Consider the following 15,804-nt stretch of genomic DNA (forward strand, 5'->3'; position numbering starts at 1 on the left):
TACCATGCGGCAATCAAAATAAAGCTGCTTGTAAGTCCTGTATAGTTGGCGTCATCATCAAATCTTGCGATAAATACATTGGAGTATCTGCAAAATATGCGTTTGCAACAATCGAGTCATCTGCTGGATGATCCATTACTTGTAACTGACTGGGAAAGGAAATATTAATCGTTGGATGATCCGTTGGAATGCAGAAATCAAATTCGGGAGCTGTTGTTTCGCCATGTATGCTGAATTCCTCCTCTTCCAATAATGCATCCAATTTTTCCAACAGCGTATCGTCGGATGGCATTCGGTCCAAAAGGAAAGTGCTTTCTTCGTGCAAACAACGTGCACGACTCGAAGACATGTTTGGAGAAGGTGGCGATGCAGTCTGTAACAGAAAGACAACCATGAAAACTATTCCATGGGGGATTGAACAAGTACTTACAAGTAATATATCGTCCACCTGGCTCGATTCCATCTGCGTTGCTCGGGGACATGGTTTGAATTTGCTTTGAGAACTTGGTTCAATCAAAAATGTGACATTATTTCTTTTTTTTGGTTTCTTGAGTGTCGGGTCCTGGTCCGGCAATGGAGCATCCAGAATGACAGGGAAATGATTCGGTATTTCCGTAGGAGTTTCTAACGACATACGGTCACATGTTCGACTATTTCGAGAGTTTTGATAGTGGCTAGTCAACGAGTTATCTGTGCTATCATCGAGTGGTTCACCAATTATTTCCTTAGAAGAAGACTTAACGGGAAGAGTATCTGTACTTTTGTCAGATCGATCTTTGAAATGATCGGGAAAATTAATTTCTCCCGTTTGTAGAAGTGTATGCATTTCCTGTCGCTGATTGATCCATTCGCTGGCGCATTTGTGTTCATTTGTTACGACAGTTAAATAATCTTCGCATTTTTTCAAGAATAAATCCCAAGCACTGGATGTTGTGCTAGAAGTTGGCTGGGTAACGACAGAATTCGACTGAAGCTCTTCCGGATCGGAGAGCACTCCAGATACACCGAACGAAGCCATGCGATCAAAAGGCGTCGATGTTGCTGGTGGAACAAAATTGCTCGTTACATTACCTAAAGTTTTGTCTGCCACTTCGAATGGTAGTTTCATATGTTCCGTATCATAGAAGAAATTGCCGGGCAAATTCAGATAGTCTTCCAAGCGCGTTGGCTTCTGCGCCACATTTCGTTGCGAACGGTTGTTGCGCTGTTGATCAATCCATCTCATGAGACCTGTTTTTGATATGTGCGTTGGCTCTTGGCGAATAAAGCTTCCGTTATTTGTATTGCGTTCAAAGCGAGCATACACAGCACGGTCAAATATACCCGGTTGCTTTCGCTGCTCGGTAACGCCAGGTTTCGGTGCACATAAATTCATTCGCGCGTTATTTGGTCCGGTAGTAATGGGGATTTCACTGTTCCGCGTAAGAAAATCTCTGAACAACTGTTGCACATACACGCTGTGGTCTTGTTTGGGTTCTCTCCATCCTCGACGCTGAGGCATTTTCGATTACTACTAGCGTTTGTTCAACTGATTCGATAGAACTGATTGCAATTTAATTTGCACCGTAAACACTTGTTCGATTTATCGAAACAGTTTTGATAGATGTGACATTCCATTACCAGTCGTTAAACGATAGAACAGAACAATCTCAGCAACATTTGAATAACGGTTTCCCATATTATACACGGTGACATACACAGTTACAATACCAACACAAAATTCGTAACAAGACTTTCGACTAGAATGAGTCTCTGTACGCGATTGTACATATAAATACCTTTTAAGTACAGTAAAGGCGGCTGAGTACGGTAGTGTGGAATGAGGTACGATGAAGAAAGAGCAAAATAAAAATATACAGCAGTATGCACTATGGAAGTTGAAGAATACCATCCATTCTTTTATTTAGTCTAAAAGTACGGCTTGGGAAATGATGTTTTAAGCATTTTGCGTACGAAACCATTGCGAGGGTGATCCGAGGGTCCGACAACTCGTAGGTATATTGTCATAGTTTAATATCAGCGATTGGTTGAACCTGAGTGAATTTAGTTTCTTGCAATTCCAATACTTTTATAGATATTTATTTTTATAATACAGGCAGTACCCGAGAGACGCAGTTCCTCTTATACGCGGATTCGGAGATACGCGGGTTTTGGAAATTTGACTGATGAGCTAGTTTATAGCATAAAATCTAAGCAAAAAGGTGAAAATTAATCGAAAATATCTTTTTTTGTAACATAAAACATTTCTTTCTAACTTATTTTAACATAATCTTTCTAAAAATCGCCTGATTCGCTGAATAAATTAAGTGCAGAAAAGGAAACCAACTCTATGACTTCGAATTATAAACGAAATTGTACCAGAATTCGACCTACGCGGAAATTCGAGTTACGCGGAAGGAAGTGGACTCTGTGATTGCACCAGAATTCGACATACGCGGAAATTCGAGATCCGCGGATTTTCCCCGGTTATAGCGGTCCGCTATAATAGTGTATCTCGGGGACTGCCTGTACAACTGAATTAGTACGCAAGCTCCTTCTCAGAGACTTTCGTCATAGCCGGGTGAAAAGGGTTGATAAGCATAGAATTTAATTTTGCATCCTATTTTATTTGTACAGGCAGTCCCCGAGATACGTTATTATAACGGACCGCTATAACCGGGGAAAATCCGCGGATCTCGAATTTCCGCGTATGTCGAATTCTGGTGCAATCACAGAGTCCACTTCCTTCTCTGCATTTCATATATGCAACGAATCATTCGATTTTTAGAAAGATTACATAAAATAAGTTAAAAACAAATGTTTAATGTGACATAAAAGGTGTTTTCGTCCATTTTTTCACCATTTTGCTTAAATTTTGTGCTATAAACTAGCTCAGCTGTCAAATTTCCAAAAACCGCGTATCTCCGAATCCACGTATAACAGGAACCGCGTATCTCGGGGACTGCCTGTATATTTCAAAACCGTGGTGAATTATTACCAAGGGGCGAACAGTTGTTTAGAAGATCGTCACGCCAAGAGTATGAGAGAGAAAGAGAGTGAAAGAGAGAGAGAGAGAGAGAGAGAGAGAGAGAGAGAGAGAGAGAGAGAGAGAGAGAGAGAGAGAGAGAGAGAGAGAGAGAGATCATTATTTTCATGAATCAAAATATGTAAGATCATATATAAAAATGAAACCGCGGGCAGTGCAAGGTGATCTGTTGCGATTTTAAGGCCCTGCTATGGCAGTGATGCATGCCTGCTGTATACACTACTGCCAAGGAACTGCCCGATTTGTCGAAACGTCTACGGACTAAAAGGTCCCTACGACCTCTTGACTACTAGCGGAAAGCCGATGAGGCATTGCTTTACCAGTAGTCCTGAATAACCATTTGATAACAAAACAATCAAATCTCTCACGGCAGCGTACTATGGTAACTTGTTTAGAGGACCAGGTAAAAATATGCGACTGCATAGTTTTAGCAGTGGGCAAATACAATTAGCTTAACAGAAGCTAGTACCAACAACGAGCCCCCGAGCCCGAGCTAGGTCACCATTAGGCAAAAAGCAACCAACTTCAAAAACGCAACTTACAGGCAAAAGGCTAGAATCCGACTTTCAGTATCAGACAATTCTGCAGGACGACAGACCAGAAGCCAATCTGATGCTTCTGCTACTTCCAATCATGTGCTTTTGCGGCACGGGGGCTACATATTCCAACAGAACAAGTCGTTCGTTCTTACATGTTATATTAAAGGGTTGACTGTAGTGCACCAGCAAGCAGCGGAACCAGCACCGGAAGCCGGATTGACAGTCTGAGACGGCATACACACCATCCAACGGGCATTTTGTCCTTCTTCAGCAGCTTCGCCGCCTCTTTTACATCTACTTTGATGGAGGCTGACTGAGTGTCAACAGCCGACCCTTGCAAATACGAATGCTGCCTGATAACACGTCATGGGTTTGGTTGATACTGCAAAAGGCTAGAATTGTTAACCTTTCAACTCATCTAGTTGTGGCGAATTTCTTCCCAAGGTTTTTTCAAAATACTCCAAAAGTGGAAATGCGACTGGTAAATGGGCTCAAAAGCATCTGGCTTAAGGACGGGAGTATTTTATAATTTTTTTGTTGTATCAGCGTAGCCTGGCGAGTTTAATCCGCTGTACGTCAATGAGTCATTGGCCGTACGGCCCGAAGTGGCTCCCCTATTGTCCTTCTACACATACGGAGAAAAAAATCCTTCTGAAAATTTTCTTCTCAAACGCGACTAAGAGTGTTTCATCAGTTTTGGACAAAGTTCACATCTCAGAGACGCACGGGAGTACTAGGTCCTAGTTGCAGTTTCCCATCCATGTAGGTTTGCAATCTCCACTTCATCTGATCTAGCCAATGAATTCTCTGTTCATCCCTTTTTTGTAAATTTTAAAATTACTTTTGAAAATTACCCTTGTTACTTTTTAATCAATATTTCGAATGTAGTCTTTTAAAACGTTTCCCTTACGTACATACCAAGAAGTTTCTTCAGACTGCACAGAAACCGGTTTGCGGTTGGCAGCTAACATACTCAATATCGATTAATTTTCTCGTGTATCTCAACATCGATGCTATCCATTCACCCGAGGTAGATGAAATTTTGGACGACTTAAGCTCAACCATCTGTACGTCACCTCTGCGTAAGTTAGTAGGACCGCTGGTGGTGCCACCATCAGTTTTTGCTCGATCGCGATGATCTCGTTAATCTTCAACTCGATATTTTCCACCCACCAAACCCATGCTGTCTATGTTATCATCTTACGCCAATATCTGGTATGAGTTGTAGAAGATGGTCCTCGATCATCCTCCACGAAGTTGTCATCAGATTTTCGATTGTCCTCGAAGTTTTCACCCCCGTGTCGCGGATGGCTAATCTCTAGCGCTAGGTTGAAAAGTAGACACACAAACCCATCTCCTTGACACAAACTCTTGGTGGCAGCATAGGGCCTTGAGTATTGTGACGTCACTACATTAAAATGCGCACTCGACAATTACACATTAAAACTCGTTTATTTCACTAAATTATAATACAAAAAGGTAGCATGTAGACTTCCACAATCGATTGCGAGCTGCGGACGTACAAGCGAGAAGCAACCGCAAGTGCTGCGAGAGTGATCTGATCCCGTGCGAGCAGTTCTCGCCGCATCATATGCTGTCAGTTCCCAGACAGCATTGTGTTACGAACTGGCTGCGTACGTGACCAAGTGGCACACAACATTGATAGTTCTCCATCACCTGTTGGTCATTGTTATTCGTATTAGTCTGTTAAATTTGGTCGGGATTCTCAAACGGTTCATTGCGTCGTAAAGTTTTACCCTGGCCCTACCTTATCTAAAGGACAACATATCTCAAATAATAGTATTGGCAACATATGTATTATCAATTTACGGTTTCCACAAAACATATAAAACAACCTTACTATTCGGAAGGGTTCGGATATATTAATCATTACATAATTGTAGATTTACTGTTTTCTAGTAACGAAACAAAAGAAGAAATTATACATCAAAAACTACAATTTCAGCCAATGCAGCGGTGTGGTTTTTAAATGCAGCTCAACTATATTATATCCTTTATAATTTCCACAAACAACAACGAAATCATACACGGTTGGTTTTACATACACACTAAGCTGGAAAGATTTATTACGAATAGTGTCTTCTGTCTGAACATAACGTGAAAATTGCAGTGTGTGAACATAAAATGGCTTAAAATGGCTTAAGAGCTAAACAAAGTGTACAAGATGAAGAATTGTGTAGAGTCTAGATAAGTAAGCGGTATTAGGATTTGTTAGATGTGGTATAGTTAATTTTATTTCATTTCCGTTTCGTCCATCGATGTACTTGTAGCCACGCAAGTTCCTTAACGTAAAAGTACATGTTGCTGGTGTATTTGTGTTAGGGTGCGAGAGTTCCATAATGTATATAAATAATTATTATTATTCACTGTCGGGAGGAGCATGTTTCTTTCATCAAATAAATGCAATAAAAGGAAAATAGTGGTATAGATTTAGAAGCAGGTTACATGATGGAGCGTATGTTTGTATTGGTGGCACGATTTAATTGCTATTCACAATGCAACGAACTTTAGCCGGAACTTTGGCGAAAGGATCAAGATCATATCATTAGCTGTATTGCCGCCAGCTGGTGGTGGGATGGGAGAAACATGATGCTATGGATTACCTTTGTCCGAACTCGGGACATAATCTAGAAATTAGTCGGAAGTTGTTCATCTCGAAAATGTTGGATCCTGCCAATCAACCTGTAAAGATTCTGTTGCGTTTATTCAAACAGACTAGGTAACAGCGTCAGCAGGTTTCTGATGCACAGTATTGCAGTTTGAGTTTAGCTCTCAATTACCTCTTGTTCGTCCTGTCCAAATACTGCCGGGTTAAGGTATCCACCACGTTTGCCGAATCTGTAATATACAAATTAAAAAAAAAACATAACCGTTCCACGTTACTGAAGAAGAATGGACGCGTTCAGTGGGTGGAGTGCGCACCGGCAGATTTAAGTTAAGTTATGTTTTTCCCGATTTAAAATGATAATATATGTTATATTGGTCGTCTGTTGTCGTTGGTATCTCTAGCTGGCCGCGTGAAAACATTCGGGAAAACGGAATATAACGGAACGGGATTGTTTAGGAGAGATGGTGGGACGGAGCGATGGGATATTTTTGGTACGGATTCGGTGACAGCGGCTCACCTGGGTCTAGCGTCAGTCGAGTGTGCTCTATCGATAGCTTCTAGGATGAAATATCCAATAATTTTGTCTAGCCCCGAGTGAACACCATTTATATTGGGTGGAAGTTCACTCCGTATTAACCTACAAGGAAACACAAAACATACACAGATAGATGAGAGGAAAACTAGCACCATTAACACAAAAAAGTGCATTATTATGCTTTGTTGATTCTCATTTGAATGATGCGGTTCACCTGCGATTCAATTTCTCGAATTTAGATTTAACATGTTTTGAATAGCACCAGAAGTGCATGCACAGTTGCGACATGCGAATATAACATATGTGGCTACAGACGAATATATTGTTATAAAATCCCATGTAGTGTTTAATACATCAAAAGATCCCCTTTTCGCAGAGTTTCCTTCAGTATATGCGAGAACCTGAAGTTGTCGAGCGTTTTTGCCATATGTTCCAGACTTCATGACCAATTTTTATTATCAGAAGTTTTATTGATTTTAGTTTTATGAAAATTAATTTGATTCGAAATTAGAGAAATTCAGTTCATCATCATTGCATTCCGTATTGCATTACAGGTAAAGTGGTGTACATATCGTATTATGCATAGTGGCGGTTACCATCACAACTATTTATATTAGCAACGTACGATACAGGAAGTTGGCGAGATGCTTGGACGCTTACAATAATGACACATGCTTCCGTGTCCGTGGAACGTTTTGTGTTTTCTAGAGATTTAGACTGCCTTTCTTATCAGCTCAGCAACAAACGCTTTGCGCATGTCATAGTGTTTGATCTAAAGAAAAGTAATTTAAGCTACTGCACAAGATCGGATAGCTTTAGTTTCCAGACAGCTCGTTGAACCTTAACGGGATAGATAGTGGCAGAGTTTCTGTGTACGGTCCACGGCGTAGGTTTTCTGGTGTTAGCTTTAGTTTTTGAGTACGCCGAAACATTCGAACTGATACATAGCATCATTGAATGTACCACATTACAGTTCGATAAACGTAAATATGCGTTCGGAGGTGACAGGTTCTTCAGTGTTTACCATCGAAGGTAATAAAGTGGCGGCTGTGAAATCGGTTGCAGATCAAGAATCCAAAAGTTATACCTTCGATGAAGTGATCGATATAATAGGTAAAAATGAACAATGGAATTAGTTGTAGTACGTATTTGGCATAATAGGCACTGACGTATTGTTATCTTTTAAATGCAAATGTGGTTTAAAAGGATTCGGTCGAACTACATTGCACATATTTATAGCTTCGTCTATAATCATGATGGCAGTATTGAATGAAACTATGGGTATTTCAATCATAATCCCAGCCGCCCAGTGTGATCTTCATCTATCTGCCACGGATAAAGGCTTATTGACTGGGGTAAGCTTTGCAGGTGAGTAGTTTATGTTAACATCGCAATGTTTTGTGTTAGGATATCATAGAGTCGAAGATGGAAAAATGAAAATAACCTCGATCTAGTATGTTTGAGTATTGAGGTTGCATTATTAAATGTCCTTCGCTAATCTCTCATTGATACGAACTTCTTCCTTTGTTTGGAATAATTTATTCCTTTGTGCATTTTTCTGTTCAATGTTTTATCTTTCTTTATTTGCTAGCCACACATCATGTCCAACCATGCCCAACCGTGACACCCAGCACAGGTTGGCTGGTTGCTGCTATCAGCAGTGTGGGAATTTGTACTACCAGATATCACAACATTTATTAACAAGTTTGTTTGTCTAACCAACCAGTAGGTTTAAGAGTTCAGGGGTACTGGCGGGTGTTTGTGGTTATGCACAACAAATAGACATAAAACGTTCTGGCAGTGTTTTGTATTGTATCCGAGTCACATAAGGAATGGTTCAAATGATAAATCATTGCCACCGTCGTTACCGTTGGTCGTTGGAAAATACTATCGTTATACGTCAGTGCTATACATCATATTGATATTTTTTATTCTTCTCTCTATCTCTGGCAGATTGTTTAAATTAGCGGATATATCTATTTTACTATAAGGATCGATCTTTCGTGATCACGAAAAAATAAAAATAAAATCAGTAAATAAAATTTAATAAAATCACGAATATAGCTAAAATTCACAAATATCAAATGTTCTGCTAATGTATGTAAAAATGTTAAACCAGGTAGCAAGGCAAGAAAAACAAAGCGTAATAATACTGCAACTTTTGTCATAAACAGTCATTACATGCGCTGGAAATATAAGCGCAAAGCTTTCCTCCGTTGTTAAAAGGAAATGTTGCTGCATTTTGTGTCCCGTTCTTTGGAATTCATCAAGTTTTGCTTGTAAAAGTAGAGCCAATTTCATGGTGCGTTAATCTTGACTGCTTAATCAAGTAAAAATGAGTGGATGTCCACATCTGTAGCTATTAAAACTCATAAACTGTCCACTGACCGACGAGAAATAATGCAACCTGTTGTTTTTTCTTCTCTTTCTTCATGTTTTCCCGTACATACGCATGATGGTACCGTTCTGCAATCCAGGCATTATCGTTTCGTCACACTTCTGGGGTTATATTGCTGATACGAAAGGTCGCCGAAGGACGCTCATCGTGTCACTGATGTTGACCGCCATCTGTGCACTGGTTTCCGGTTTATCCATCAACTATACAATGATGGTGGTTATGCGTTTCCTGGTGGGAGTTTTGTAAGTGCGGATCGAGTGACTCGCAGTCCACGTGGAATGTTCTTAGTCATAAGGTTTTTTGTTACCTTTTTATTCCCATAGCATTTCTGCACCATCGGCTACCATCTTTGCTTACCTGGGAGAATTTTTCAAAACTGCTAACCGTACCGTCGTGATAACGTATGCCAGTGTAGCGGTAGGACTGTCAGCTGTTTTTACTGCAAGTTAGTTTACCGGTAGCGTAAGAGTGGCTTCATCTTTCACTGTGGTGTGATATTGTGATTTAAAGTTGTTTGTTTGTTGTATGAATATTATTTTTATCTTAATTTTCTCTTCTCATTTCTTGGGACGTATTCGCGACAGGCACTGGTTGGTATGTGCTGTCGTTCTCTTGGTCCCTAGGTGTTCCGGGGACGGAACTTGTCCTCAAACCTTGGCGTCTTTTATTTTTTGTGTACACATTGCCCACGCTCATAGGCGCAGTGTGGCTGGTGGTACTTCCGGAGAGTCCCAAGTTTTACCTTTCCCGCGGGCGTGAATCGGAAGGTTTTGCCATTCTTCTGCGACTCTACCTAGAAAACCACCCGCATGCAACCGTGGATGATTTTCCCGTAAAACACATAACCCCGGAAGCGGGACAAAAGGATCGCAGTGCAGCACCGAAAGGATCCGGAGGGTTCTGGCATGTCGCTAACAGCGTTTGGAATCAAACGGTTCCTCTTTTCCAACGACCCAATGTTGCAAATTTTACGATTTGCTGTGTGGTGCAGTTTGGACTGTTTGTAGTGTAAGGACAGTCGTGAAATCGAAATGCGGTGAAAATGGAGTTGAAAAATAATGGTTCAATATGTTACTTTTTTTCAGTTCTGCGGGAATGGGGCTATGGTTTCCAGATATCATTAACCGATTTACTACATCGAATGTTTCGAATGCTACTGTTTGTGAAGCACTGGATGTATCTATGCGCGCGGACTTCGAACATGATCTGGAATATGGAGTCATAATCGACGATGAAGCGTGCAGTGACAACATCAATGAACGAGTTTTCATGTACGCTATCACCTTGGGCGGATTGTATACGATGCTGTATCTAGCCATGTCTGTGCTGATGCGTATGTTGGGTCGCAAGTGTTTGGTTGCATTTAACTTATTCTTCTCGGGATTCTGCGGGATCGCGCTGCAGTTCGTAGTCCATCCATACATTACGATGGCACTGTTCTGCTCGTTTTTAGTATTTGCCGGCACATCTATTTCTGTTCTCAATGGAGCCACTGTATCGTTTTTTCCAACAAATGTTCGAGCGATGGCCGTTTGCTTGAGCCTAATGATGGGTCGCCTGGGAAGTGTGTTTGGGAGTAATTTAGTAGGGCTCATCATGGAAGAAAACTGTACGCTTACATTTAATCTGTTTGCCACTGGATCTATCATTTGTGCCGCTCTAACTTTAGTTTTACCCAGTTAGTGTGACGGTACTACAGGCGCACAGTAAGTTTTCATAAACTGTTTCTGCAGTAGAGTTGAATCAGCTCAATATAACCCATCGCAGCAAAGCTAAACGCTCCAATTTGATTGATGGTAAATGCAAAAAGAGTAAAAACAGTAAGCCTGTTGGATGTAGTACGTTGTAAGGAAAGTGGCACCCTTTCAAATCATTTTGAATGCCACCGTATTACATTCAAGTATTTCCAACGTTCCGACAAATTCCATTGACATCATCAAAACGAGCTGGAACAGATCAAACAACAAGTACAACGTTGTGAAATTGTTTTGTTTTGTTTTTTTCTGATGTAACGTACTTTTCTTTTCTAACTCTCAAGCTCTTTTACACTTGTTCGTTTGCTCCTTTTTTAAGTATCGTATGACCGTTCATGATAGAACCTCACATCACAACCGGATCGCGTCGCAACATGAGTAAATCATAAGGATTTTTTTAACATATTGTAGACCTGAGTTGTGTGTTTAGTTTTTTCTCTTTCCCATCGGAATGTCTATTCACTCGTACATAGCAGAAGTGGTCGTAAAAGTTGTACTGCTGAATAATGTCAGAAATATGCTATATTAGTTAAGTTCACACGCCGAAATTGAAGATAGAGGGGAATTGTAGACTTTGTTTGTAAATAAAATTTAACTGATAATGTTAATGCTACGTAGAGCTTGGTGAATCTGTAGAACGTTATACGATGAATCACAGCGTAACACGTGCACGATTACTACATGTTGTTGTTTCTTGTTTTTATGGAGACTTTGAGCTGGGCAGCTACATTCGCCTCTACTACTACATAAAGACGACTCTTTTGAATATTACACTTATATTAACAGGACAAAATGGAAGGAATTATGGTCTTTGTCGTATTGCCGAGCAAAGGCTTGACTAGGACCCTTTTTTCATTAGCAGATACGTTCTCCTACCAAAATGCCAAAATTTCAAATAATATCGTAACTTTCTGCTGCTTTGCTCTTTGAGTTTAATCGATAGTTACTGAATCAACGGAAATTGACTTCAGCAGCGTCTGTAAGAACTATGACCTGACGACGGTGCAATCAATTTTGTTGCCTTGGGTAAGAACAGAAGTTTCATTTGCGTTCTTTAAGGTATTTATGCTACACTCTAAGGAGAATCCATCCCGACCGCCTGCCAGGCTGACTCAATCGTTGATTGGTTTTATCCCGTGGAAGTATAATTTATTTCCCTAATTACTTCTTTAACAAATAAAGCTTCTTTAAATAACAAACGATGTCCTACACTTTCACTGACCGATTGCGGAATCGTGTGCCGTAATATTACGATTCAAAATAGATTTGCGAACGATTAAGTAATACGTATAGTTAAGTTGTGATTGCTCTCTCTGAATTGACAGCACTGTGTTATGTTTACCAGCGAATGAACAGTTCAAGTTCCATCTTGTGAAAGTGCAAGCAATTTGTATGTATTTGGAATAACAATAATATTAATAGAAACTACTATTCTTGATTGGCATATTATCAACAATAGCCGGTGCACTAAAGCGGTGTGCTTCCAGTGATGCGATGTGAAAAAAGGAAATTACAATCTTATAGGTCAGACTTCGCAGCCGTACAAGTGATACGCGTTTGCGAGCTGACAGCCGTGTGGTAAATAATGACCGATGGCCGATGACCGGTTTGTGGGTTATTTTAGCCAATCGTAATCGGTCGTGTCAGATTTGAAATGAGTAAATCTGAAAGAAGTATTATCGATTCACTGTTTTCGGACCTTCCATAAAATCATTCCAACAAGGTATATAACAGGTATACCGAAGGCATTGAAGGGAATCATCAGCCGCAATCGTATCGATGGTTGAAAATGAAAAGCAACGCCATGCGCAAATAGTGGAAGAAAAGGTCAATGAAATGGAAAGAATTCATTTAAAAAAAACCAGAAAAACTAGTACTCGAAAGGTACCACTGGTTGAACTCGGTTACCTAGTACACTAGTGTTCCAAGTGTTTGTTTATTTCATGTTTCCGAGAAGGACATACAGCTCCACACGAACGAAGAGGACCAGTCTCACTCCCGAAGCACGGAAGCAGCGGGGCAGAAAGATCACACGGTAACGTAATTTTCTTCACAAGGTACGGGGAATTCCCGCGAAACGTGCGCACCCTGACCTGTCATCGTTATTAATGCGAGCGAGCTTATTTACGGCTTGCCAGCCTTGACCAGAGTCAAGGATTATTCCATTCGATCGAATGTTTTTGAGGCAACGCCCTACCAACGCCAAGCAACTGCCGGCCACGCAGCTGCCGGTGGAGATTATTAAGTGCCCTAACATGACCACACTATCACGAAGAAAGCAGTAGGTGGTGGTGCATCGTTTAAGCCACACGAAGTCCCTTACCTGGGCCTAGCGTGCTGAGCATGCTTAGTCTCCAGTTCCTGCAGGTATCGAATGGCGGCTGCTACCGATGCTGCATCACTTTCCTGTGGCCGGGCTGCAGTCAGAGTGGTGAGGTCGGCGATCAGGGTGCAGATCATTAGAGCCACAAGCAGACGCTGAGTAAAAGTGCCGGACGCCATCGTGTGCAGTTCTAGCGGAGAATGATTACCCTGGAGCCTAGGATATCTGTAAGTAACAAAGAGTAAGTCCTGTTCAGTTCAAGTCCGTTGTCCGTGGGATGTAATCGCAAAAGCCACGCTTCGCATAACACCCGTGAAGAAGCATTCAAAGAAGAAAGCGACTTTCATCTTCGCAATTTATGATAATCTCGGCATAACTCATACCAAGGCTCGAAGCCAAATAACAGGTGGTAATCGACATTCTTGATTGCGAATCCAGGCAAGATTTTTTTTTGTTTTCTTAATTGCATGCTTAGCAGTGGGTAGGCATTCTGCTATGATTGAAAATGTTCTGCGGAACTAGACTGCTCTTTGCATCGCATTTGGAAATACGTATTTACTTATTTATTTTATTTAGCAACATACTGATTAAACTCCAACTCTTTAAAAGTTAAGAAAACGACAAATTTTATTACGAAATATTTAGGGGAATTATTTGTGTTACAATTATTGTAATCACACGAAAGGACAACGTTCGAATCCTTGTTGATTGATGTGTTTGTTTAAGTGCGGCGAATTAAAATAATTAAAGGTTACTTCAGCCAGGGCCAGCATCATACAACAGGCGCATGATCCATTTTACAAGAGCATTGTCTAATGGGTTGTAGAAAAACTTAACTTTTGGTCAATGAAAATGACAGAGAAAAAAATACAAGAACGTGTCTTATCTTTGATTGGAGCGCTTCACCGAAGGTATTACTTGGTACCCATGTAGGATGATACAGAAAGGTTTCACAGCACCAATGGCAACATAAGGCTTAATGAGGAGAAATCTGTAAGTGCTGAAGAGCTCCACAGCGGTCGAGGTCATACAGGATGCTTGCACTAGGCTGTTTGTTGTAAACCGTACTTTGTTTGTCTGCAGCAAACTTTTTACGCGCCGGAAGTGACCAACCAATTGTTTTGTAAAGTTTAACAAGCACAAAATTATATTCGCCAAACAAACCATGTAGCCTAGCGTAAAATCACCGCGTACGTATATTAGCGTACGTCAAAGAGTGAAGATTGGCGAACGTGTTAGCATAAGATTTGCATAACAATTTTTGGGCGAGTGTTACGAATTCCTAAGCAAATGGAATATTTTTGGAGCCGATGCGTTAATAGCTAAAGGTATAAAAATATTTCACTTAACTGGGATATGTTAAACAATGCTTCGTATAAAAACTACATCTGGATTATGATTTCGGAACTCAACATTTCTGCGCCTATTAGTCATCAAACGTTGTAACGACCTTCCCATCGACACTGAATAACTTGAGGGGAATTTCTTTTTCAAGTTTGCGGGATTGGCCCAAAGTGTGCAAATAAATATACGCTGTTTGTGTACGGCATTAAATTGTCATTAGCACTTCATGCACTGTAAATAGTTAAACATGCCCGTAATGCGTAAGAAACGATCGCTGGAGTGGATAAAGAGGCATTTGAAAAAATGGAAAAAAAAAATTTCAATCGGGCGGAACACCAAATTATATTATGAGAATACGCTGATCATTAACGTCATCGATCATGTAAAAAAAAAAGAAACGATGCTCGATCCGAGCCACGCACTGAAAGAATTTGTTTGAGTGGTCATATATGGATGAGTCGTATCTATAAACATATCAGTTTTACCACAAAAAAACCCCGCTTATCATCGAATTTATCTTCGCTAACGTTTGTGTTTGTGTTGTTTATCAATATTTGCATATTAACGAATCAAGCATTAGGCGTACGTTAGATGCAGCAGATGGTTAGACAGAGCAGTACTGAACGATTACTACCAGTGGGTAATAAATGTGGGAAATCCAATTAGAGCAGCAGTAGCGGTGTGCAAATGTGTTTTTACAACTTTTTCCAATTTTCTTTAAGTTTTATCAAACCAGAATCATATCTTCAGTGTTCTATAAAACCAGCATCATATCAAAAGAACTAATTCGAACGTCGAAAACGCCGAGAAAAACTAATGCAAATATTAAATAATCGTTGGTAGAACAAGGTCGACTGTTGGTACGCACATAATTTGGCACTTTTAATTAAACCATATAATAAATTAACTGTACAATTGGCTTACATTGCACAATTTCTTGCAAAAATGAAATCACCTTTTTGGATGATACAATATCTGTAAACTGGAGGAAAGTTTCACAAAGTACGTATTGCACCGAGATTTCACAAATTAAACAACCACTGTTTGCACCACACAATGTTCGACTCAAACGTTTATTTCGATCTAACGCCGGAAGCGCATTTGGACTGCCTTTTTATACGCGATTTTATCCTCACCGGAAGTGGTAGCAGGCGTGTTTGTGATGCTACCGGGAGCAGAACTATTGGTTGGCACTCTCTGCAAAACGTTTTGGGGTAAGGTTTGGGTATTTTTTTGCTATCCGACTGTGGGTTGATG

At 40.4% G+C, this 15,804-nt stretch overlaps 3 protein-coding genes across 4 annotated transcripts; 1 reads left to right on the forward strand and 2 right to left on the reverse strand.

Moving 5' to 3' along the window:
* Positions 1–13: 13 nt before the first annotated feature.
* On the reverse strand, positions 14–1,587 carry LOC128298822 (uncharacterized). Its single transcript, XM_053034623.1, has 2 exons — positions 431–1,587; positions 14–373 (listed from the first exon to the last, which is right to left on the reverse strand). Exons 1-2 carry the CDS (start codon positions 1,499–1,501, stop codon positions 14–16), a joined length of 1,431 nt encoding a protein of 476 aa, XP_052890583.1. The 5' UTR covers positions 1,502–1,587.
* Positions 1,588–5,698: 4,111 nt separating this feature from the next.
* Positions 5,699–15,596, reverse strand: LOC128297065 (neuropeptide F). Of its 2 annotated transcripts, XM_053032625.1 has the most exons (5): positions 15,503–15,596; positions 13,204–13,428; positions 6,711–6,830; positions 6,366–6,423; positions 5,699–6,278 (listed from the first exon to the last, which is right to left on the reverse strand). In XM_053032625.1, the coding sequence occupies exons 2-5, from the start codon at positions 13,380–13,382 to the stop codon at positions 6,213–6,215; spliced, it is 423 nt and encodes a 140-aa protein (XP_052888585.1). In that variant the 5' UTR covers positions 13,383–13,428; positions 15,503–15,596; the 3' UTR covers positions 5,699–6,212. The 2 variants fall into 2 exon arrangements, with proteins under 2 accessions (XP_052888585.1, XP_052888586.1); XM_053032626.1 differs by lacking the exon at positions 6,711–6,830 and having other exon boundaries at positions 5,699–6,267.
* LOC128297064 (synaptic vesicle glycoprotein 2A) lies at positions 7,718–10,809 on the forward strand. Its single transcript, XM_053032624.1, has 6 exons — positions 7,718–7,841; positions 7,935–8,096; positions 9,206–9,368; positions 9,450–9,571; positions 9,711–10,134; positions 10,212–10,809. Exons 1-6 carry the CDS (start codon positions 7,718–7,720, stop codon positions 10,807–10,809), a joined length of 1,593 nt encoding a protein of 530 aa, XP_052888584.1.
* Positions 15,597–15,804: the final 208 nt, after the last annotated feature.

Source organism: Anopheles moucheti, chromosome 2 (genome assembly GCF_943734755.1).
Source record: "Anopheles moucheti chromosome 2, idAnoMoucSN_F20_07, whole genome shotgun sequence".
NCBI lineage: Eukaryota > Metazoa > Arthropoda > Insecta > Diptera > Culicidae > Anopheles > Anopheles moucheti.

Bases quoted from the DNA above. Each gene is read 5' to 3' on its own strand.
- LOC128298822 (XM_053034623.1), bottom strand. From the start codon at position 1,501: ATGCCTCAGCGTCGAGGATGGAGAGAACCCAAACAAGACCACAGCGTG. The intron at 374-430 runs GTAAGTACTTGT...TTTCTGTTACAG, and splicing joins AGGTGGACGATATATTACTT to ACTGCATCGCCACCTTCTCC.
- LOC128297064 (XM_053032624.1), top strand. From the start codon at position 7,718: ATGCGTTCGGAGGTGACAGGTTCTTCAGTGTTTACCATCGAAGGTAAT. The intron at 8,097-9,205 runs GTGAGTAGTTTA...TCTGCAATCCAG, and splicing joins GACTGGGGTAAGCTTTGCAG to GCATTATCGTTTCGTCACAC. The intron at 9,572-9,710 runs GTTAGTTTACCG...TATTCGCGACAG, and splicing joins GTCAGCTGTTTTTACTGCAA to GCACTGGTTGGTATGTGCTG.
- LOC128297065 (XM_053032625.1), bottom strand. From the start codon at position 13,382: ATGGCGTCCGGCACTTTTACTCAGCGTCTGCTTGTGGCTCTAATGATC. The intron at 6,424-6,710 runs GTGAGCCGCTGT...TGTATATTACAG, and splicing joins TCGACTGACGCTAGACCCAG to ATTCGGCAAACGTGGTGGAT. The intron at 6,279-6,365 runs GTAATTGAGAGC...TAAACGCAACAG, and splicing joins TTGGACAGGACGAACAAGAG to AATCTTTACAGGTTGATTGG.